Source organism: Phocoena phocoena, chromosome 7, assembly GCF_963924675.1.
Source record: "Phocoena phocoena chromosome 7, mPhoPho1.1, whole genome shotgun sequence".
NCBI classification, from domain to species: domain Eukaryota; kingdom Metazoa; phylum Chordata; class Mammalia; order Artiodactyla; family Phocoenidae; genus Phocoena; species Phocoena phocoena.
In genome coordinates, this window is record NC_089225.1 from 111,700,778 (window position 1) to 111,726,153 (window position 25,376).

The following is a 25,376-nucleotide window of genomic DNA, read 5'->3' on the forward strand; positions in this document are numbered from 1 at the left end:
ATTTGTTGTTATGCTATCATCTTCATCAGAGCAACAAGATCTGATTTATGTTTCCGAAAGCATCGTTTCGGCTTCGGTGGCTGTGTGGGGAGGAGCCTGGAAGGAGGCAGGAGTGGAAGTCAGGATAACGTTGCAGTTCAGGCAGTGCTGGAGGTCCAGGCCAGCGCAGCTTCCCTCGGAGGTGGGGGCGTGAGGTCGCTGGAGGGGAGCCCCGCAGGGCACCGCAGCGCCTTCACCGATGTGGCAGGGCTGCTGAAGGAGTAGGTGCGGGAGGAACCGAAAGTTAGGTTTTGAACGTTTAAATTTGCATGGCCTCAAAGCAAAGACGTCTAATGGTCCTCAACTATGCACAAAAGCCCTCCCGTCCCGACTTTGGCTGCACGCTCTTAAAGCGACTGGCTGCCTTGGAGGCCGGGCCACTCCTCCAGAGCACCGAGAGCGCCGGCCAGAGCGGCGGCATACCCTCCCGACCGCAGGGATGTCTGCTGACGCGGCGGAACCAACGAGGCGCCTGCGCATGGGCGCTCGGCGCACCGTCGGCTTTTACGTCATCGCGGGCGCGACGCCCCGAGGGACAGTCTGAGGTCCGGCTCGGCGGGGAGGTTCGGTGGCGGGACCGGCCGGGAAAATGCCAGTGGCGGTGATGGCGGAAAGTTCCTTTAGTTTCAGAAAGTTGCTGGATCAGTGCGAGAACCAGGAACTCGAGGTAGCCACTCGCCTCGTGGGGTCGCTCGTGGCTTCGGGCCGCGCCGGTCTCCAGGGTAACGGGGCCTGGGGCCCACGGGGCTTGGGGCCGGCCCCTTGCGGGCGCGGGAGCTGGGCGTGTGGAGTCTGGGCCGCCGGGGCCTGCTCCGAAGGCTAAGCATCCAGGCCTGGCCTCCCCCAACTCGCTCGGAGCTTTCTGTTGTTTGTCTTCAGCTAGTGAGCCCGAAAACGCTGTGCATCTTTGCTCCTAACATCCTTTATGCTTCTCGTATTAAACTAAATCTCTTTCCTCCCCATTGTGGGGAGAGGTGGAGAATATGTATATTATTAAAGACGTTTGTGCAGGCCTACACACAGACCAAGAAGATGTAACTTGTAACCTTTTATTAATTCGGAAAGCCCTTAGTCTCCTGTGATCACTGAAGCTTACCGTTTGTTTTCAGTAGGGCAGGTGAAGGTTATATCATGCAACTACTAAAGTAATTAAGGGTTTGTTTGTTTTTTCTTAGAAAGGCCCTTAAAGACATTTATAGCATTGATCTAAAAAGCTAGTTAACCAAAGGAGGCAACTGCGAAGAAGCAGCCGCTCACTAACAGACACTTAGTAGATGTCTCTTGAATGAATTAAAATTGAATGAGGGGAGTAGTGTCTTTGTAACTCAGCTGTGATGTTTTTCTCTTTATTACTCATTTATGTAGCTATTTAACATATTCGGTATAATGGGCAGAATCATATTGCGTTAGGAATCTGTTGGAAATACGTCCTATAATAGTGAGGCTATTTAAATAAGAATTTGAGAACTGGAAAAGGGATCCCATTTAAATACTCTTGTGCGTATGAAGACACAGAGGCCCAGAGGGGGAGAAATCACATCTGATGACAGATCTAAACTTAATACTCTGGGTTTTTAGTTTGTGATACTTCTCTAAGCTGTTTCTCCATCTGTAATAGTAAGTACTATAAAATATACTTACTTTTTAGATGAGTTAAGAAAACACTTCTAAAAATATAAAAGTATAAGAATAAATGAGGTATTTTTTCTTTTGTTTTTTGGTCTTACAGGCTCCAGGAGGAATTGCTACACCCCCAGTGTATGGTCAGCTTCTAGCTTTATATCTGCTTTATAATGACATGTGAGTACCTTTTACCTAAAGCTAAGAGAAGCGTTTTCCTCAAGAAGTTATTCTTGCCTTGAAGTACCAACACTAAAGCATAGGCACAAGGAGCTGTGCTTTTTAGTGTAATACTTAATATGTTTATTTCGTATATTGAATCATGACTTAAGAAATTATGATTAGTCTGAGTTATTTTTAAATACACCTGTTTTACATATACCTTGTAAAAAACATTCCAGTTTGTTAGGAGAAACTGCATTGTCAGTAAATTCCTTTAAATCTATTGATCTTTTCTTTATTCTCTTGTTATAAAACCTGTCTTTTATGACCTCTGTTTACTTAACTTCCCAGTCTCTATTGAGACTGAGAGAAACTGAAAGGGAAGATTGAGAAGACTAAGAGGAGTTTGTTACTAACATGTATGACAGTTCTTGAAAGGTTTTTGTTTTTTAATTTTTCCTAATTCGCGTTCATTGAAGAAAAGTCAGAAAGTATAGCTGTGCAAAAAGAGTCCCTTGTAGTTCTGCAACCCACTGATGGTTACTGTTAAATTTTGTTCTAAATTCTTCTAAACCTTTTCATTTCATACCTTTTAAACTAAACCGAGATTTTCATTATGTCATATGCTTGATGTCATTCAGGCTTGTGAACTCTTTAAAAAAAAAAGAGAACTACCTTGAAGTTTTGGTGGCTCTATATCCACTAGTAGGACGAGGGGTCATGATAAGGAGAAAAGCATTGTGTACTGTGTATATTGTCAGGGAATGCCAGGACCCTGAAAGTGTATGAATTTGTTTATTTTATATATGAATAAATTATTTAGGCAGTTCTATTTAAGGCTTTGTAGTGTTGCCTCAATTTAAGATCTGTATTATTAATTAAAAAACTCACTAAAAATGGTAAAACATTACTTTGGAAAAAATATTTCATGTCTTTTCTCTGGAAAACCACTGTTACTTCCCCTGGATAAACTCATTATGTGAATTTCACTCTGTATTTTATAGAGTATTTTAAAGTGTGCTTCTGGGATCTAGAATTCTAAACATTTACGGAGGTGATTTTTTAAAATTGCTTATTCTTTCTTGGGGGGGTGTAAATTAGGAATAATGCAAGATATCTTTGGAAAAGAATACCACCTGCTATAAAATCTGTAAGTAGTCTTCAATATACCTTATTACTTTAATATCGTAATGACATTCATTTAAAAAGCAATCTCTTAAAAGTTTCTGTTTTCTTTTTCATGTGGATCACAGAAATAGTTATTAAACTGGTGTTAAGGTTTAAGAATAGATCTACAGATTCCTCTCATCAGAAATTGTAATTTCCCTTGGGTGGTACAGAAATCTGTGCTCAGCTCCTGCCGATCAGGTTTCTTAAGACACTTTGTAGAAGTGTCAATTTACGCAATAAACAACTGGGTCAGTTTAGGTAGAAGTTTGGGTTTTGTTTGTTAGGTTTTTTTTTTTAACTGATCTGTGCAGTTTCCTACAATGGTATTTATTTTGCGACTGGTATTATTTACAAGAACACTCTAAAAATAATAATTATTCAGAGCATTAAGATTTTTGCTAATTAGGATTTTGGATTTCTTGTTTTTCGTGTGAGAATAGATGAACTCACTTAAAAGTTTCTTCCAAGATGGAATGAAGTAAAATTTTAATTTCAGGTGATTCACTGTGTCTAGCATAAATGTGAAGTGAGTTTTCTGTACATCACAGAGCATTAATGGGAATTCACCTGAATCCCTTTGTTCAGTATTGCTGTTCAGCAGCAGGTCAGATTAGCATTTATACTCTCTCTCTTTCTTCCACATTCTATTAAGTAAGTTTGGAATGTTCCTCCAGCTTTATTGGTTTAAAATAAAGCTGTAAATTAGATGATATTTCAGTGATATTAGTGGGAACTTTATCCTTAGGCTACATTTTATGACGTCTTAGATTGGGAGTCTATATTATTAGCCATTTTGCTACTATTTTTGCCCTAAGAATAGTTGTGTGTATTTTATGTACATGTATATGTGGATTAGCACATGTTCTGTATACTATACATAAGTATATATGAAATGTAAATAAATGTAAATCTTCAGAAAACAATGTTTCAGATAACTAATTCCTAAACTTATTTGTGAAATATTGTTGGACTAATTTCTCATGCCTTAATTTTCTGTTATAATAAAACGTGCAAGTAAATTCTACAGTACTGTTCAAAACATTTGAAAACCTTTTTGATAGTGGTTGGGCTGAAAAAGTAATTACACCTCTTAAAAGAAATGTTGAATTATGTTTTAAGATACATTTGTTGGTATATGTGCGGAGTGAATATCTTCAAATGAGGCAATGATATTTATTGCAGGCAAATTCTGAACTTGGGGGCATTTGGTCGGTAGGACAAAGAATCTGGCAGAGAGATTTCCCCGGGATCTATACCACCATCGGCGCTCACCCGTGGTCTGAGACGGTCCAGCCAATCATGGAGGCACTTAGAGGTAGTGTTTCTTTGTGGCTCAGAATTAAGTCAGACTAGACCTGTTCCCCTAAGGTGCCGGGGTGTTGAAGTAAGTCGATGATGTGTGTGAAAATAGGTACGCTCTGCTAAGTGAGTAGGGTTTTCAGAAGTCTTTTTTAGATTTGCTGTAATCATGCTTTGATTTCACGTTGCTTGAGTTTATGTCGGCAACTGAGGACCTCACTGTCTATTAATTTAATTCTAGAAGTGAAGTTGCTTGTCAGTAAGAGGTGTTTTTTTTGCTACTGAAATGAAATGTAATATTCTAATAAGTCCAGGTCATGAGTTGGATAAGATTTCGAGCCCGCATGTTTGAAAGTAGAGACTGCTTTGGACTCTGTGGACCTCAGCATTTGATGGGGTTGTCTCCAGCTTCTGGATTTGTGATTAATCATTTCAGTACGCAGATGCTCAGACTTTTTTTAATCACGCTGAAAGATTGCAAGTCTGGTGCGACATAGCACTGATCCTGCAACAAAACTCCCCCGTGCTTCTCTCTTTGCATTCTCCCACCCCCAGCATTTGCTTCCAGTCTCTTGGTTCTCCCTCTTATATGTTGTTATACCCTCACTTCTTGTTACCTTGTTTCTCTGGCCACTACCTGCCCTCACTGTCCGCCCTTCTGCTCTGGAGGAATCAGTGAGCAGAAGTTCTTGAGAATCGCTCATCACTCTGGCAGGGCATGTCAGCTTTTCAGGGGCAGGAGGGGAAGGTTGCTTCTGAGGTGCACCTGGTTCTTGGCGTGGTGAAGCAGAGCAGTGAGAGCGAGGAGACAGGAGGCGCTTCCTTTCAGCGTGGGGGAAGTGAGCAGGGGCACGGGGCCGGCCGCGGTGGGAGGGAGGCGTGTGAGGTCACTGCTGCGCCGGCGCAGTGGGGGCAGCTTTGGATCTCCGCACTGGAGGCAGCCTTAACTGCGTCGCATAAGCCCTGAGGAGCAGGGAATACAGAGCTTCAGCCAGAGCAAGACAGGGAGGGGGCCGAGGAAATACACTCCCTGCCCTGCAGAATCCCATTCACGGAGTAAGGGAGCCCAGGTGCCTCAGGCCTGGGTGGCCGTCCGCCCTGGAATTTAAGGGCAGAGATGGGTTGGGAAGGACGGCAAGCTCACCTTCCCTTGTGTCTCCAGTGCCGGCAGTTGGCAGTTCCCGGTAGATAATAGGCACATTTAAGTATCTGTTGAACAAAAGGATGAGCATTCTCTTAGGGCCTCCCCAGGACTGTCCCAGGATGAATTGTCAGCAATATTAGGGGCGAGCTCAGCCGACGCCACCTTCCAGCTTGTCGTTGTAACGCGTGCCCTCCTGAGGTTACACGGCTCAGATCTCCCGGGCCACATAGTGACTGGTGAGAATGCAGATGTCAGATTCATTCGTGCTGAGAGGTTAAAAGCCGCCCGAGTGTCTAACTGGTGCTGTGGATCACTTAGCCTTGATTTCTGCTTTCCTTGTCAGTCTGCCGTGCCTCCCCTTGTATGTTTCTCTTCTCTCCATTCTGTTTTTCTCTTTCATTCACATTCTATTCTTGTTCTGTTCCCCATCTTTTTCAAATCTGAAAATCTGACCAGAGTACTTGAACTAAAGTGAATGTTTCTACAATATGGTAAGCTTGCCAAATGAGTGTAGTTTTCGGTGCACCCTTGTATTTGCCTCTTTCGTTGTTGCTCTCGGTTCTTTTCCACTGAATGTCTGTAGCCTTGAACAGAAAAAGTTCCTTCATCTCTAAGCTGTATTAGAAGTCTGATTTAAGGTCGTTTGCTGAGAGTTGGTAGCAAGAAGGAAGGAATTGGAAGAGGAGCAAACAGTGGCTCAGTGAAAGCTGGGGAGGGGGTCAGCCTCAGTGAGAAATGACGCAAGGTGATTGACTGCCCGCGATTTTTCAGGCAGATGGGAGCACAAAGCCTAGGGCTGGGGTCGGGCCCCCTTGGGTCCTGGTGAGACCTTCCACAAGCCTGTGTACAGCACATACTTCCTTAGAGATGCTGGGCCCCTCGGGGGATATAAAGGTGTAAAAGCCCTCCTGCAGAGAACTTCGGGATGTAGTTGAGACGATGGGGTGGGGAGGGGTGGAGCGTACACCATAGGTGGTAAGAGATTGTTTGTTCAATAAGTAAACGTTACTGTGAGTTCAGAGAAGGGCGGAGATCGCAGTGACGCCAGTGCCACAGGGAGAGTTTATAAACAGACCTGGGACTAGAAGAGAGGAGGGCGGTTCAGACCACACAGCCGCATAAACCCAACGCCGCAGGGATGAGAAGGTGTAAGGCTCCTCTCTGAGCGCCAGCAGGCCACTTTGGAGCGAAGTGTGTCTCCGGGGATCGATGTGGCTGTTAGGCGGTGTCCCAGGAGTGGAGAGCGGATTTTCTTACGTTGCAGGGCTATCTTGTACGTGTATACTTGCCTGTTAAGTGTGGAAAGTAAAACCCTGAATACTTGCTAAGCATGTTGAAGGCAGGTGGAGGATGCTTGGTGTTACTCAAGGAGCAGTGGGCGGGAAGACAGGCCCGCTGGGCTCCACTTTCTACCATTTGGTTATTGTCTCTGCTTCATTCCTGAATTATTTACTGTGGAAATTTAAGCCTGGGGGGCGGAAATCCCACATGTGGTCTCCAGGGAGGAGGTTTTGTTGCTGGAATTGCTGGCAGCCCCTTTCTGTGAGGCTCAGTCATTCAGGATTTGCACCTGATGACGTCAAGAGTTCAGAGTAGACTTGAAAGTTAGGAAGGTGCTCTAGTTACAAGGTTTGCTCTGCAACTCCCAGGTGTGGTCCTATAGCAGAGGCCCTGATGAGAAAGGACAGCTAATTATGGGACTAGGTAATTTCTGCTCCATTCTTTCTAGTTTTTGTAAGTGAGATAAAAGAAAAATTTTGAAATATACATCCCCAGCACATCCCAAATTTAAATGAAATTTTCTTAGAGCTGGAGTCTTGTGTATATTAACTTTTTTCCATCTCTGTAATTTTTATTGTCACCTGAGAGTTTTTGACCTAAGAGGAAGTGCATGTGTTTATTCAGCAATATTTGAGCCCCTCTTACATGTTAGGCGCCTACAGCTGTATCTGTAAACACAGAAATTTAGGCTGATGTAGTCTGGCTTATCAAATTTGGACAAGGACAGTGCTGTAATAATTTAATTGTGTGTTTCAAAAAATGCCAGCTCTTGTGGTTCACTGTTTGCCAAACCTCCCCTCCCACAATAGATGCCACCCGGAGGCGAGCCTTCGCCCTGGTCTCTCAGGCATATACCTCCATCATCGCCGACGATTTCGCAGCCTTTGTTGGACTTCCCGTGGAAGAGGCTGTGAAAGGTATTTGGGGCTTACTTTTTACTTGCAAGAAAAACGGAAGTGTAAATTATAGGTCCACGGTCCCTTATCTGAAACCATTGGAACAGGATGTGTTTTGGAGTTCAGGTTGTGTGTGTTCTTTAGAAAGGTGATAGCAGACCTGCACTGCACAAACCGCAGCGACCAGCGCCGTGTGGCCGAGCCCGTCGTGGTTCTGCAGGCCCGCACAGAGGGCAGGCCCGCACACAGCTGGCGCCAGGGAGGAGTGCACAGAAAAGGCTTGGGGCTTCACATCAGATTTCGCCACCATGTGAGTTAAAGAAGACTTTTCGGTTCATAGAGTTTTTTTGACTCCTGCGTGTGGATGAGAAATTTCGGGTTTGTGTTTACTAAAGCACTTTTTGCCAAAGACAGGCACCAGTTAGAGATGTCTTAGAACAGGAGCGTTGTAAAGGAATACTTGGCCATTTTTATGAAATTAACATTTGACTGTGTCTTCGAGATGTACCCTTGTTGCATGTGATTATTCTAGCTCTTAACTTATGGAACCTCTTTAATGTTCCTGTAGTTATTTCTTATCATGGTACCCATGGTCTGACCCCTGAATATTTTCTACTTTTATCTCTAAGACCTTTGATCAACTCCTAAGCCCTACTAAGTGATAGTGAGCCCTCCAAGTTGATGCCAGGAAGGAAAAATTAGAGCTGCTGTTAACTAAGAGTGGGAGGGAAAAGGAAGGTGGTGAGAACAGTGAGTTACTGGAAGAGAAAGGTAGCGAATGGGGGTACAGAGTCAAGCATTCGATAACATTCCCACATCTGAGCCCCAGGTTACAGCATAGTTGTTACAAGTGGTAGAAAATGTGAGATGCAAGAAAATAAAGCATGTGCACATAATTTGCTTCTAAGTGTGCCAGGTGGGCAACACTATATTCATAATTCTGAGCTTAAACTTTGTAACGTCTTTAAATTATTTCTCTTCCTTTGAAAATCAGCACGAGGTGGGGGCTTGGTTGGCGGGTTTTCTCAGGGAAGGAAGTTTTAGTTGGTCTGGAGCTCGCATTTAGAAATCCCTGTTTCACCCTTCCGTGGTGAAGGCGGTCTCATCCCAGTATCCCTTTTCAGCCCAACTTTTCCCTCACCATTTCTTAACAGTAACCTGGGTGCTTGCACCCCACTCTTAGCCACTGGTTTCCAGATGTGCTTTTGCATTTTCATTTTTCAGGTCATGCCCAAACTGTCCCCTCCCCTCGCTAGGTTGCTGTAGAATATTAATACTGCATGTGCCTCGTGGCATTGTTTTACGATGATGGATGTGTTGGATTCTCCAGTCAAAATATGAGCTCCACTAAGCACCACAGATTATAAATTTCCAAGGCCTAGCACAGTTCTAGACGCATAGACGGCAGGTTAATGAACGTTCTTACAGTAAATCATACTGTTACTTACTAATACAAACATTTATTTGTTTTGACTATTTTGAAATTGATCCATCATTTATTATCTAATAAATAGTATATCCCAGAGTCCATACTCTTAACTGACTGAGTGTGAATCCTGGTACCCTTCCCCATGCTAGCTACGTGACCTAAGGCAATTTACTGGAATTCTCTAAACTTCCTTTTCCACGTCTGTTCAATTATGGTGCTGTGTCCCCTCTGCAGAGTTGTGGTGATTACATAAAGTGATCCCTGTAAAAGCACCTAGCACAGCACCTATTGGCCAGCCTTCTGTGTTGTGTATGTATGCTGTTGTTTTTATTATCACCATCGTCTTTGTCATTACTGATGTAATGATTATAGAAAATACTAAATAAGTCTTCCTTATGTCTGTCTTTAATAAGGTTTGATCAGGTTAATACTATAATATATATATATATATATATATTATAGAAAACTAATCATCTGTTAGTGATTATAGCAGCCTGATAGAATAAAATCATAGACGTTTCAGAAATATTTCAAAAATAAGTTCCCATGAGAATGCTGTCTCTAGTATACCCTTCTAGTTAAAAAATACACATTACAGGTTAATCTACACACGTCAGGTCTCCCGTACAAGTAGTGTCATTGACAGATTGTGAATCTTGTAAATGAAAAGTTTTTGGTTTTTTAAATTCATTTCTGTGTTAAATACACATTTTTAGGTATCCTAGAACAAGGATGGCAGGCCGACTCCGCCACGAGGATGGTCATGCCCAGAAAGCCAGGTAGGTGGAGCTCTTCGTCCGTCTTGCAGCACTGAGCTCTTGTAAGATCACTGAAGTTTTTCAGGCATTGAATTTGAATAATCTGACATAAAATTCTGCTATACTAACAAAATGAGAGTAACTCATGTTAAGTTCAGATATAGGATGGACACGTAGGGTAGAAAGGATCTTAAAGGTCACTTTAAGGGCTTTAAGGGGCTCCCCTGGTGGCGCAGTGGTTGAGAGTCCGCCTGCCTATGCAGGGGACACAGGTTCATGCCCCGGTCCAGGAAGATCCCACATGCCGTGGAGCGGCTGGGCCCGTGAGCCATGGCCGCTGAGCCTGCGCGTCCGGAGCCTGTGCTCCTCAATGGGAGAGGCCACAACAGTGAGAGGCCCGCACACTGCAAAAAAAAAAAAAAAAAAAAAAAAGTCACCTGTTTTACCTTAATTTTTTTTTAATGTATTTCATACATAAACTATTTTATGTGAGTGTTTCATAATCTTTATTACAACTTAATTTTTAATAAGTATTAATCTCTTGTTCTTTTATTTATGGGGCCATTTCTAACTGCTTATTCTTAATATCTTTTGCCTTTTAAAAAGATATTTAAAATATTCAGAAATTCCCCTTTTCTCCTCATGCTGTAGACACATAGACTCTTCTCCTAAACAAGATTTTCAGTGGCTTTAGCTTTCACAAAATTAAGGTCTCTGGCCTTTACAGGCCTTAAATGATTTGGCCTGTCCTCGTTGTCTCCACCTGAATTCCTGGTCCCTCGGCCTTCCTCTCTGAAATGAGCCACGTTCCTTCCTGCAAGAAGGCTCCACTCCCTCCTGCTTACCAGGAGTGGCCTTTCCTGCCTGTCCTTAGAGCTGGCCTCAGTGCCCACATCCATAAACCTTCTGATCTGCCTCATCCCAGAGTTCCTTCCGTCTGCTCTGAACCCCTGTTGTTAGACATTGTTGACCGCACAGTAAAGTGGTGCACAAATCTCCATGTGCTCGGACCTGCGAGGGTGCAGAGGAGTGATGAGAGGGGGCCCTGTCAGTCTAGATGGGGAGAGAAGGCTGCTGCAGTAAAAAGCAATGTAATAAAATAGAGCGTAACTGTTGTCTCTGTCTGAACACCACTGCATTAAAAATGACATGTTCTGGGCTTCCCTGGTGGCGCGGTGGTTGAGAGTCCGCCTGCCGATGCAGGGGACGCGGGTTCGTGCCCCGGTCCGGGAAGATCCCACATGCCGCGTAGCGGCTGGGCCCATGAGCCGTGGCCGCTGAGCCTGCGCGTCCGGAGCCTGTGCTCCGCAACGGGAGAGGCCACAGCAGTGAGAGGCCCGCGTACCGCAAAAAAAAAAAAAAAAAAAAAAAAAAAAATGACGTTCTATGTGAAGGTTCTTTACGATGACTTCTGTAAATTGGGCTCTACATTTTATTTAGTTGCAGGAGCCCTGGATGTTTCCTTTAACAGGTTTATTCCCTTTACAGGTATGTATTTTCATATGCTCATTTAAAAATTGTTTCATCGTTTTTCTTGTTTGCTGTTGTAGTATTTATTTTTCTTAGCTCTAATCTTATAAACAAAGGGATGAAATCCTAACTTGGTATTTATAATAGTACATCCGGTTACAACCGTGAACGTGTGGACTCCCCTCTGTAGCTTACCTGGAGGTAGTGATCCCCTCTGGCCTGGCCGCAGGATGTCCTGTAGAGGAGGTGTGATCGAGCATCTCACCAGCACTGACACAGACGCAGCCCCAGGCTGACACGTAGTAGCTTAAAAGTTAGAAGTAAACTTTGGGGGGATGGAGTCCTTTGTGGGTTTTTTGTTCACTGACAATTGAGTAGTCTAGAGGAGTGCCTGGCATGTGGCTAGCACTAGGTGATTATGGAAGTAAATGTCATGTGGGGAGGGTCTTTCCAAGAAGGGCTATGTTCCCTTGGTAGACGGATTACCTGTTAAAAGTATTTTTAACCTTCGCATGGAAAACTTCAGTAACAGCAAAGCCAGACATGCCTTTACTCCCAGTTTGGGAAAACTACTCATAAAAATTGACGCTTCTTGGCTTGTTTCTTTTAAATGTCCAAGATGAAGGCAAAGCTAAGAAAGTTTCCGTATTGTTAAATTAAAGACATTGGAGGGCGGGGGTGGCAGTACCAAAGATTTGTGACCCTGGTGTCTGACTTGAGTGTGTTTCTGTCTCCAACGCACAGAGCCTGCCCCCGTTCCACCCATCCCCAATGAACAGCAGTTAGCCAGACTCACCGATTATGTGGCTTTCCTCGAAAACTGACTTATCATTCTGAGTTCAAGATCCACCTTCAGCATCCTGAATACTGACAGAAAAATGTAAAATTTTTATTTTCAGTTTTATTGGATGGATTAAGCACCTGAGCGTTCCTTACTGAGTATGTGATAAAATACGTATATAATATAAAATATATTATATATATTTTGTCCTTAAACATGCTGAATGGTTGTTGAAACAATTCTCATTTTGTAATATTTGACAGTTTGGATGGAGCCCGTCAGTATTAGGCAGTCAGTTTATATTTCCTAGTGACTCGTGAAGTACAGCTCTCCTGCTTCGTGTAGAACAGTTGTTGTCAGCTGTCTTCTTCTGCCCCAGCACACAGCACACTCCCATCTCTACCACAGGTTGCTAGTTGCAGTGATGCGTCTGGGGTTTGAGAAGGACTGTCCCCAGGGGCAGGATCTGAAGTGCTGGGGACTCTTATTCACCCCCTTTGGAGAATATGCTCTTTTTCTCTCCCCTCCTGAGAATCACAAATGTAAAATGCTGAGATAGAGCTGAGGAACAAAGGCCATCTCCCTAGTAAACCAGCTTGTTAACTTTAGATTTTTTTCTAAGAGTGTGAGTACATCCATTGCTGGCAGTGGAGGGCTTGCCATGAAAATGCGACTTGTTAAAGACATTCATGAGAAGTATTAAGTTGTAATATTTCCTTTCAGAAGGGAAACGTAAGTGTGAAATGCATTGTTTGGGAAAGAAGCGATTAAGTGACACACTTTGTACAGCTGTCCGCAGCCTCCTGGCTGCTTATGTTTGGCCCTTGGGTCAAGTTCTGCCCTTTGGAGAAATGCTGAACAAGTCTTTCATGTTTTGTGTGACAGCCCTCTGAATATTTGAAGTTGTTTATTGTATCTTCAGGTTAAAACCACCCCCTAGTTCATTTATTCTGCATTTGTTCAATAAATATTTAATTGAATTTTTCAACTGTTTTTTCAAAGGTAGTTTCTAGAAGTTTCACTATTCTGTCTTCCTGTGGATGTGTTCTAATTTGTCATTGTCTCTTTTAAATTACAGATTTCTTAATTAAATAGAAATGACCTATATAGTGGTAATTACATGATTCATGTTTTTCACTCATTTTAAATAGACTTTACCGGCTATTTCAGCTACTGTTAACATTTGTGGAAATACCTGTTAAATTAATGTTTTATTTAACCTTGATATAAGTCATGTTGTTAAAACTTCTTGTTTTACAGTTGAGGAAATAGAAATTCAAGAAATCAGAGGCTCAATAGCTGGAAAGTAACAATGCTAGTTTGCTAGTCTTTGAACTTCTAGGTTTAAGGACAAATTGTATCCACGGGTCTTAGTTTTAATAGATTGGAATCAACCCAAATGTTCATTAATAGGAGACTAGTTGATAAACAGTAGTGTACAGTACGGTGGCGCCATGCAGCTGTAGAATGCATGCATGCATGAGTGAGTGAAGACCTCGGTGTACTAAAAGTGATCTCAAGTGAAAGCACAAAGTACCGGGGGTTTATACTGTTATTTTGAGGGTAAGAAAGGGTGAATGGATATACAACTGTGCATACATGCATATTTACCTGTATTTCAAGCAGAAGCCATTGAAGGATAAACCAAAAACTAATAAAAATGGTTCCCTAAAATGGAAGGGGAGGACAGTCGAGCACAGAGAAAAAATTATTTCAGGTGACTCATAGTATTTCATAGTATTTTGTTTTACATTATCAATGGGATACATACAAAGGACAAAAAAATCTCAAACTACTGAATATGGTTTCATGGTTAATTTCAAAAACGATTTTGTTAATCGTTATTTGATAATAATTACCATTATTATTAAAAGTATATTATAGGATAAAACCAATTGGAAATTACATAATTTAATGTTAGAAGCTAATCTTAAATTTGACTCAACAACCTCATATGGTTTATTTTTCTTTCTAAACAGTAAATATTTCCTAGCTCTGCCCATCTGTAAAGGCCTAGAAGAATTATAAGCCAGTAACAATGAGAACCACTAATGTCCAGGTTGTGGTCTCTAAATTCCATTTTCAACTACATAGAACAAGAACTTATTTGCAAAATGGTTAATACTAGGTCTGGGGCAATAATTGTAGATCGGGGCTTCCCTGGTGGCGCAGTGGTTAAGAATCCGCCTGCCAATGCAGGGGACCTGGGTTCAAGCCCTGGTCCAGGAAGATCCCACACGCCACCGAGCAGCTAAGCCCGTGCACCACAGCTACTGAGCCTGCGCTCTAGAGCCCGGGAGCCACAACTGCTGAGGCCCGCGCGCCTTGAGCCCGTGCTCCACAACAAGAGGAGCCACCGCAATGAGAAGCCTGCGCACCACAACGAAGAGCAGCCCCCGCTCGCCATAATTTGAAGGAGTTCCCACTGGCTAAACGTGAGACAAATTGAGCATGAAAACTAGGTATATGTGTTTCTATTTTCAATCGCAAGGTCATAATCATAATATTAGAAAAACCTCATCATATACAAGAAAGTACACTCGCTTATTTATCAGTTTTCAGAACAATGAATTGATGCCCTAGCAGTGTCCACAGTAATAAAATGGAACCTGCAAAGCAGCCGGCTAACCAGCGAGGGGAGATTCTTTATGGAAGAATTCCACCTAAAATACAGATAGCAAATCAGTACTTGCCGCCCCTCGTGAAATAAGGGGAATGAGTATCCGTGGCTGCTGAGACCACGGGGTGGGAATCAGCCCATCCCTGTGCCCTGGCTGCCACCGAGACTGCCCCACGCAGGGGTCTGACTGCACCTCGCAGCACATCCAGTGGGGGCTACTGTGACACCGCCACAGGGGCTGCCCTCGCAAACCCGGGGAAGAGAGTTAGCTCTTCAGCAGCTGGGCACGTGGTATGGTGAGTAAACACTCCCTTCCTTGTCTTAGGAAGACAATTCCAGGGTACGTGCTCTACCTCGTTCCTGGAAAGACCCCAGGAAGATTGAGCTTCGGTTGCCCATTGTAACCAGCCTGTCTGCAGCACGGCCTTGGACTGTTTCTTCTTCATTTTGCTTTTCCCAGTTCTCCATCTCTTCCCTGGAATCGAGAGCAGTGATCCACCTGTGCATGGAGGCTTAGCATCACTAACAGTGGCACAAGTGGGCCTGGTGTGGAGCCATAGTAAACGCGTAGCATCAGCCGTAAGTTTTCTTGTCAAAGCAAGCCCCGCTCCCCACAAAATGAATGTGAATCTAATCAAGGTTTTAGATTTACCTGCTCATTTACACGAAATGTGGGAATCGGATGAACAAGTTAAACACCCCGCTGAGGAGCAATCAGCCAAATCTAGAATGAGGGGAATTTAGCAGGACAAAGAACTGAGTTTCCTTAAATAAATAACGTAAAAAGAGAGGTGGAGATGGCGATAAGGACGTGCGTATTTCTGCTCCTGGCTGAAGTACTTTCAGGCACACCCACAATGTGCCGAGAACTACAGAAAGAGGGCTGCATAAAATACAAATCTGACGGCATTGGAGAGCGCCTGGAGAATGAGGAGCTGAGGTTTGAGAGCAGAGAGGCTCATGAAGAGGTTATATCTGCAGCGGCCTCTTCCTGGGTGTGTGCCGATTCTGGTGCCACTGCTAAGAACCAAGCAACCCGTGGGACTTGGGTATTTTCACAGGGCTGGAGTGCTAAAAACAGGACTTGAGAGGGCTAAACCACACTGCTGTTTATCCATCTGGTAAACTTTAAGTAAGGCTCCTTGGGGTAGGAAGTCAACAGGCCAAATCCAAAAAACCATTTGAGTACAGCTTGGTTTTCTTCATCCCGCTGTGCTGGGCTTCAGTCAACATGAAAGGCTCGGGGCCGCGAGGTACCTGTAAGCATAGACTAGAGTAAACCATTAGTAAAACTGCAACTGGAGGATACTAGAAACTATTCAAACTGAAGCACAGAAAGGCATTGGTACACAGTGCAGAGACAGACCATGTAGTAATTGGAATCCAAGAAGGAGAGAGAGGATAAAGAAGGAGAATAATACTTGAAGTACTGGCCAGGAATTTTCCAAAACTGATAAAAGAAATCAGGCCACAGATTCAGAAAGCTCAGAAGACCCCACACCGGATAAATACAAAAAACCACACCCTGACACATCATAGTAAAACTACTGAAAACCAAAAAGCAAAATATTAAAAGCATGGGGGTGCAGGGAGGGGGACTTTCTCTTCAAAGAAGCAACAGTAAGCTAGAAGACAGTGAACTGGCATTTCTAAAGTGTTAAAAGAAAAAACTCCTATTTATGAGAGATGCTTAACTTTCAATCTTCCTGTGTTGTTAAAAGTTGGGAAGAGATACGTCAATGCAAATACTAAAAGAAAGCTGGTACAGCTTAGGTGATATTACAAGAAGCAGACTTTAAGGCGAAAAGCATTATTACAGAGAAGAATTTTTTGTGGAAAAGGTTGCATTGGTTTCCTGTTGCTGCGGTAACAAATTCCCACACACTTGATGGCTTAAAACAGCAGGGGTATATACACTTACAGTTCTGTAGTTCGGCAATCTGAGATGAGTCTCAGGGGCTAACATCAGCTGTCAGCAGGGCTGCGTTCTTTCTGGAGGTTGTCGGGGACAGTCTGTCTCTTCCCTTTCCAGCTTCTAGAGGCCGCCTACATTCCTTGGCTCGTGGCCCTCTGCCTGCATCTTCAAAGCCAACAACGTCGGGCTGAGCCCATACTACCCTCTCTCTGGTTCTCTTTTCTGCCCCCTCTTCCACTTTTAAGGATCCCTGTGGTTGGTTACATTGGTCCCACCTGGAAATCAGGATAATCTATTTTAAAATAGGCTGATTAGCAAACTTAATTATATCTGCTATCTTAATTTCTCTTTACCATGTAACCTAACATGTTCACAGGTTCCAGGGGTTAGGATATGGATGTCTTTTGGACCATTCTTCCTACTACAGGAATCAGTTCAACAGGCAACAGGAATATGTAATTCTAAATGTATCATTAAATCTGAAACTAAGTCTAATCAAGCAAGAGTTGACAACTGGGAGTCCTCTGCAGTCATGGGCGGGGGCATCACTATCCTATCAGACATTAAACCAGTGCAGAGCCTCTGTTATTAAGAGCAAGGCACTGGAGCATGAGTAGCAGACAGCGCAGTGGAATGGAACAGAGACGAGAAGTAGACACATGCAGGGATGTGCTATAGGATAAAGGTGGCATCGCAGAGCGCTGGGATAAAAGCAGACTTTTTACCAAATGGTCCTGGGAAAACTGGTTAGCCGTTGGAAACCTAGAAAGATCCATAAGAATAAAGTACAGGTAGATCGGGGATCTTGATGCCAGAACTAGAAGAAAAGATGGATGAATTCCTCTTTAACCTGGGCAAGGGAAGGGCCTCTGGCTCCCTGATTAAAGAAAAGATTAAAGAAAAGAATGATCAGTTTGACTACCTAAAAATAAAACATGTGCATGGCCAAAAAAAACTCAAACAGATGTCTGACAACTGAGAGAAAATATTTACAACGTAAAGGACTAGTAATATTCCTAATATGTAAATTGAGGGAATTGGAAGAAAACAGAAAAAAGTGACAAGAGACATGAATACACAATTCACAAGACGTGAACACAATTCACAAAAAATTTATAAAAGTGGCCCTTAAACATGAATAGATGTTCAACTTTATTGGTAAGAGAAATGCAAATTAGAAACAGTGAGTTAACCCATCCAATTGGCAAAAACTAAGAGTTTGACTGCATTCTGTTGTGAAACTCTGGGGAAATTGGTTCTCATGCTTTGCTGGTGGGAATTCGCATTGGAACGGTTCTTATAGAGGGGGATTTGGCAATATCTAAGGACTACATAGTCATTTACTTTTTATCCCAGCAACTAATCTTTAGGAATTTACCCTGAAGATTCAACTCCCACAATATAAATATAAATATACACACACATACTCTAGGTTATTTATTGCAGCATTGTTTCTGACTGTAAAGAATTTGGAAACAACCTAATTGCTTATACATGAATAGATGATCATATATCCATGTAAGGGAGCGCTGCGTATCTGTAATAAAGGATGGTGACAATCACTGATGTGGAGGGATTTTCAGGCTATGTTGTTAAGGAAAATAAAGCAAAGTGCATAAAAATGCCTAGAGTATGCTATTTTTTTTGTGTAAGAGAAGAGGAAATAAAATATACCTGTATTTGCTCCTCAGTGGAAACACACACACACACACACACACACACACACACACACACACACACACACACACACACACAAAGGAAAATAATGGAATTGTTTGCTTTCAGGGTATGGGAAGGAATGAGATGGAAAGGATAGAAAAAATTGGGGAATTAGGGTCACTTTTGTACAGTTCTGACTTGGAATTATGTTAATGTTTCACATATTCAGGGAAGAAATAATATAAATGGTGATGGAGGTGTGGGGAGGAGTGATCCTGTCTGCATTTCAAATGAATAACTTAACTGCCCTGAAGGCAAGGGACGTAACTCAAGTAGGTTTCGAACATGCTATTTAGATATGTCCAGAGGTTAAAGACAAAAGAACTTTAAACATGTTGAACTCCAGTTAGTGGGTTTCTTTTGTGCAAAAGTAAAAGCAGTTCTAAAACTACTTTGTGTGTATTCTAGGATTGAACAAATAAGTATATTGTAGATAATAGGATCCAGTTTGCCCACTGTTGGAGGAGTTACAGTTAGAGAAAAGAGGAAGCATCAGACTGAATCCTGTGGTGTTGGACTGAACTAGAGATGTCGCATAAACTCCTGGGTTTTAAGATGGGTGGATGCATGGATGGGTGGATGGATGCATGGATAGAGAGGGACATAGATACATCTCCTAATTCCATCCACTGAGAGAGGCTAAGCTCTGTCCCCTGAGAGTAGAGCAATGACACCTGCCCTCAGGTCATTGCTTCTAGAAGCATCTCCACTAAAAGGAACTAGGGACTTGCACTTTCATGTGTCTTCTGATACAAAACAAAGCTTGAAAAACTGTTCCAGTTCAAAGGAAACTAAAGGTGCACAACAGCTAAATGCAGTGCTATAGCAAATAAAAGTACCTCATAAAGCACATTATTGGAAAGTAGATGAAATCGGAATAAACTATAGGTTACGTCAGGAGCTGGCAAAGTACAGCCTGTGGCCCAAACCGGGCTACTGCCTGTTGTAAATAAAGATTTATTGGCACACAGCCATGCCCATTTGTGTGTGTACTGTCTGTGGCTGCTTTCAACCCACAAGAGCAAAATGAGTAGTTGTGACAGATTGTATGTCCTACAAAGGCTAAAATATTTATTGTCTGGCCCTTCATAGAAACTTTCCCAAATCTTAGATAATTTTGTTTCAACATTAATTTTCTTGATTTTGTTGATTTTACTGTAGTGACAGAAGAGAGCATCCTTGTTTTCAGAAAATAAATTTACTTAGAAAATGAAATATTTATAAACATATATATATATACACATACATATATGTGTACATAGTTTACATATATGTACTTGTCAGTAGTAAATATTAGAGCTACTTTTATAAGATGATTTAATCAATGAGAGCACTGAATTCTCAAAGTTTTGTTGCCTTCATACTGTTAGGATATGCAACACATTCATTACATAAGCTTTTCAAGCTTTGTGAAATTGGTGTTCCTGAAGAGTGCAGGCCAGTTATTTTGTAAAATGTCCTTCATTTGGGGGTTTGTCTGAAGCTTCTTAATTATTAGATTCGGGATATACATCTTTGACATGAACACCACGAAAGTGATGTTGTGTTCTCTTCAGTGTTTTGTATCAGAAGGCACACAAATGTGGAACTCTCCAGTTCCTTTTAGAGATGCTTCCAGAAGCAATGATCTGAGGGTAGGTGTGCTTTTTGCTGCTGGGGTGTCATTGCTGTATGCTCTCTCAGTGGACAGAGCATAGGCTCTCGCAGTGGATAGAACTAGGAGATATATCCATGCACGTAACTGACTATCAATGCATTTGTAATACTTGGAAAGGTCTCCTGAAGATTTTGATACTCCCTGCCTCTAATTGAGAATTATTAAAATAAAGACATCTAAAAACAAAATGTCTCCAAACTTATAAACTATTATTGTCCAGTATGTTAATCCTAAATCATTGAAGTGTTCAAGGAGGAGGAAAGATACAGATTAATTTTAGACGTTAAACTCTAGGGTTAACGTCTGCTTCTGCCGATATACTTGTCTAAATGGAGAAAACCTCTAAGTCTAGAACAACTAAAGTGTGGTTTAGAGTATTAAAATTATTTTTTAATATACATTCATGAGCTCGCATGCAAATCCTCAAAGGCCAGAAACAACTGGACTCCAGTGCTGGAGCTGCATTTGTTCTTGGGGCACCTGCCAATCTTGATGCCCTAGAACCCGAGTTACTTTTGGCCACTGATAGGAAGGGAGGGAGGGAGGGAGGGAGGGAGGGAGGGGAGAAAGAATCAGCATAAACTGAAAACTAGAGGATTAAATTCTCAAAGACATTACACTAGCTATCAAAATTATAACCATATAAAAATATTACAAGTATACATATATGTTAAAATGTTTATGAAACAGTTTACTTAAATTTATTACATTATATTTCTTAAATGTATGCACGGAAGTCAAGGTACAGAAAGTGTGAAGAATGAACGAGACATCAAAAAATACCTGGCATATATGAAAAAGAGCTAGAATCTCGCAAAAAGAAAAGCACAATAGTTAGAATCTCAGTGGATGGGCTATAGCTTGGTACTGTCAGATTAAAAGGTGTACAGCAGTCCTTTGCTGTTCAATGAAAATGGTAAATGTGATAGCAGGTCCAAGAGGTAGAGAGAAATTACACAAACAGGTAACCCAGACTCGGATAGTTCCTGCCTCTATGGTACCAGCTCCTCTCCCTCAACTCATGCCTGTAGTTTTATGGGAGGTGTCTTCTGATAAGCGGATGAAAGAGGCAAAACCCCATGCCTGGTTCATGTTTAGGTCAGCTTGATGTGTTGATACAAGCCAAAAATGCATGGCTGCTGTATTACAGACCATTTAGTGGTGACCATAAAGGACAGCAGTGAGGGGAATAGTCCCAGTGGGCAAATTTCTGAGCAATGCTTTTGGCCATTCACTTTGAGCAAAGTTAGGAGCCTGTGTTACAGACTTAAAGACAGTAGCAAATGGCTAGGCTGGTTGTCAGGGTCCTGAAAGCAAGATTGGAAAACTGGAGATACAGACATCTGGGAAAGATGGTTAAACTCAAGGGAGTAGACACATAGCAGGTAAATCCCTGGGTTTCAATGTTAATGCCCACCAGAGAGCACCCACCAGAGAGGACAATCTCAACTACCAAGGTGACAAGATAACTTTTCTTTTGGATGTAAGCCGGGCTCTGTTCAGTCACCCTACTGCTGGCACAATGGGCCCCTATATGGAGCCACCACGGCGGCAGGAATGGAGATCACGCGTGAGCTAGGCAGTCTGAGGTCTCTATCACCAAGGCTGACCTGGCCTCAGCAGAAAGTGACATTGAGCCCTCCAAAGAGCACCGTTCCTGAAAGAAAGCAGATAACCGGCCGGTGGCAAGTTGATTATCTTGGCCCTTTCCACCGTGCAGCAAGGGCAGTGCTGCATCCTTGTTGGAAGTGACGTCTAGTCCAGGTGTGGTTCGCCTTCCATGCTGACAGTGTCTTCTCTAGCATCACATTCCAAGAACATCCAAAATACCTGATGTTGATAAAAATCCTGCCGAACACTGCCTAGTCTGTTATATACAAAAGAAGATGTGACGCTGGGTACATGACCACGTGATCCATTGACTTTAAGCTATTCCATTGATTCTAGATCCTTACCTGAGAGTACCCAGCCTAATAGAATGGTGGCATGTCCTAGTCAAGGCTCAGCTAGTGTGCCAGCTTCGGGACAACAACTTGCCGATCGGGAGGCTTCCCTCCAAGAGGTGGAGCATTTACCGAACCGAACCACAACTAATGTGAAGCTGTGTCCTCAACAGCTGGAAGGCAGGAGCATGAGAACAGAGCATCATTGGGTACCGTCCCCATAACTCCAGGAGATACATGTCCAGATTTTTTTGCTTTTCTCTTAAGGTTTTAAGAACATCACTCATTCTCTAGTTTCTGCAGGTTAAGCTCTGAGTAATGGTCCACAACTGATAAGGACCCAGATGTTTCACAGCACTGTAAAATCCAAGTTACATTCCCTGGAAGAGCCCAGTGAAAGTCAACTAGGCTTAAGCAAGATAGCAGCAATCATTTTCCAAATTTTGGATAAATAATCTTTAACACATGCCGTAGAAGGAATGTTTTCGAGGAGGGGCTGTACAGCATGAGAAGAAAAGATGGGGTGGGGATGATGAGAATCCTCAAATATTGGACTTCCATGTGGAAAAGTTTTATTGCTTCCAAAAGCAAAATTGATTGAAGGTTAGAGAAGGCCAGTTTGGACTCAACCCAAACTGTCTAGATGAGCCCTATCCAATAGAAATAGAAGGTGAGTCACACATGTAATATTAAATCTTCTAGTAGCCACTGTAAAAAGGTGACAGAGGAGGGCTTCCCTGGTGTCGCAGTGGTTGAGAGTCCGCCTGCTGATGCAGGGGACACGGGTTCGTGCCCCGGTCCGGGAAGATCCCACATGCCGCGGAGTGGCTGGGCCCGTGAGCCATGGCCGCTGAGCCTGTGCATCTGGAACCTGTGCTCTGCAACGGGAGAGGTCACAACAGTGAGAGGCCCGCATACCGCAAAAAAAAAAAAAAAAAAAAAAGTGACAAAGGAAAACATATGAAATTAATTTTAACATATTTTATTCAGCCCAGTCCAAAGTGTTATCAGTTAAACAATGTCAACGATATCAAAAAATATTAATGAGATGTTTTACATTGTTTTCTTCATAGTAAGTCTCTGAAATCCCATGTGGATTCTATACTCACAGCACATCTCAGTCTGGACCACCCAAGTGTTCACCAGCCGGCCACATGTGCCCAGTGCGTATTACACAGCAGTGGTCTGGACTGTCTCAGAGACCAAGAGAGTCCTGTCAATCAGGTATCATTGGAACCAAGTTAGATAACCACTCATTAAGGACGTTTAGAGGAATGTACTGGTTATGAAAGGGGCCGTTTCCTGGTCTCTCCTCCCCACTTGCCTCATCTCCACTTTATGTAGCAAAAACAGGAAGAACAGAACCCCACCTAACAGCATGCATCTTCTCTGCCCCCGTCCACCCAAGTTATGGCAGTGAGGGCCGTTAGGCCTTCTGGGAAGGATTAGCGGTTTTCCAGAAGTCTCCTAGCTTCCAGTGAGTTTGGAGGATTTTTAAAACAACCTGCAGTCAACACTGCATTGAAAAGCAGGGAAACAAAAGCATCTATCGACTCTTGACAGCTCATGAGGAGTAAGTACGGTTGACCATTGAACAACACGGGTTTGAACTACACGGGTCCACTTATACGTAGATTTTTTTCAATAAATAGATTGGAAAAACTTTAAGAGATTTTTCAAAAATTTGAAAAAACTTGCAGATGAATCACACGTAGCCTAGAAATATCGATAAAATAAGAAAAGTTATGAATGCATAAAATATACATATGTACTAGTTTGTCCTTATATAGGTGTAAGGTAAGTGATATTTAGGATAAAATTAATAATATGTTAGTTTTCTTACTATTTTATGACTACGCTTTCAAAGAATTACATCAGTGTACAATATGTCCCTCTCTCCTAACTGGGGATACTGCATGTCAGTCTATCATCAGAGGTGGTTTTTTTTCAAGTAGAACAATATTTCCGATACTGTATTATGAATGTCACTGTGATACCCTATGCTATAAAAGTTTTATGATGATGCATTCATTAGGATATAGGCTAGTCTGCTGTGAAGCAATCAGATCGATTACACTAGGCAACCATAAAGCAATCACATTGCTGCTTCAGATCAATGCAATCGTCGTACCTATAAATAAATAGGAATTTTTTCACATTAGCTTTTAATTTTTGATGTCTAATGTTAGTAATATGTATAACATCTACAGTGTTTTGTGTCATATTAGACAATGTTGATGTAGGTCCTGACAGACAGACAGTTCATCTTGTAAACAGATGCCATAAACTTAGGGTATTGATAAACACAGTATTTTACTAAAAATGTATTTTCTCTTTCCTAAGTAACATCTTCTTTTCTCTAGATTCCTCTATTGTAGATACATATATAATATATATAAACATACAAAACACGTATTAACTGTTTCTGTTATCGATAAGGCTTCTGGTCAACTGTAGGGTATTAGTAGTTAACTTGGGGAAATCAAAAGTTATATGTGGATTTTCAACTGCACTGGCAGGGGGGCTGGCACCCCTAACCTCCAAGTTGTTCAAAGGTCAACTGTACCTCCTTTTAAGCAAATGCTATGCCTGGGTATCCCCTCACTTGCAAACCACTGATAACACTGCAATTTGAGGAAGATGGAGGCTTGCCTTTTTGACGGAGTTGATAACCTTGGGTAATCTGATCACTTTTTAAGGTCCAGCAAAGTAATAACACTCCTGTGATTTTGTTGCTTCTCTAAGGAAAGGAAGTTTTCAGAACCCGGTGGAAAAGACAGGTTAATTTTATCTAAATATGTAAAGACCAGCTAAAACTAGGGTGGAAATGTTCTTCATTTAAGTGATGGACGACATTCTCCTGGGTCAGTCGAGACAGTGGGAAACCAGTTCTTCCAACATCTTTTCAAGAAACGAGTGAACTTGTAATCAAGACAGTATGGTACGGGCACAAAAACAGAAATATAGATCAATGGAACAGGATAGAAAGCCCAGAGATAAACCCATGCACATATGGTCACCTTATCTTTGATAAAGGAGGCAAGAATATACAATGGAGAAAAGACAGCCTCTTCAGTAAGTGGTGCTGGGAAAACTGGACAGCTACATGTAAACGAATGAGATCAGAATACTTCCTAACACCATACACAAAAATAAACTCAAAATGAATTAAAGACCTAAATGTAAGGCCAGATACTATAAAACTCTTAGAGGAAAACACAGGCAGAACACCCTTTGACATAAATCACAGCAAGGTCCTTTTTGACGCACCTCCTAGAGAAATGGGAATAAAACCAAAAATAAACAAATGGGACCTAATGAAACTCCAAAGCTTTTGCACAGCAAAGGAAACCATAAACAAGAAGAAAAGACAACCCTGAGACTGGGAGAAAAATTTTGCAAACGAAGCAACTGACAAAGGATTAATCTCCAAAATATACAAGCAGCTCATGCAGTTCAATAACAAAAAAGCA

General features: G+C 42.2%; 1 protein-coding gene across 1 annotated transcript; it reads left to right on the top strand.

Annotated features, from left to right (window-relative positions):
* The first annotated feature begins 628 nt into the window (after window positions 1-628).
* On the top strand, window positions 629-12,092 carry COPS8 (COP9 signalosome subunit 8). Its single transcript, XM_065880914.1, has 8 exons — window positions 629-706; window positions 1,769-1,839; window positions 2,923-2,971; window positions 4,174-4,306; window positions 7,525-7,632; window positions 9,757-9,819; window positions 11,239-11,286; window positions 12,013-12,092. The coding sequence occupies exons 1-8, from the start codon at window positions 629-631 to the stop codon at window positions 12,090-12,092; spliced, it is 630 nt and encodes a 209-aa protein (XP_065736986.1).
* Window positions 12,093-25,376: the final 13,284 nt, after the last annotated feature.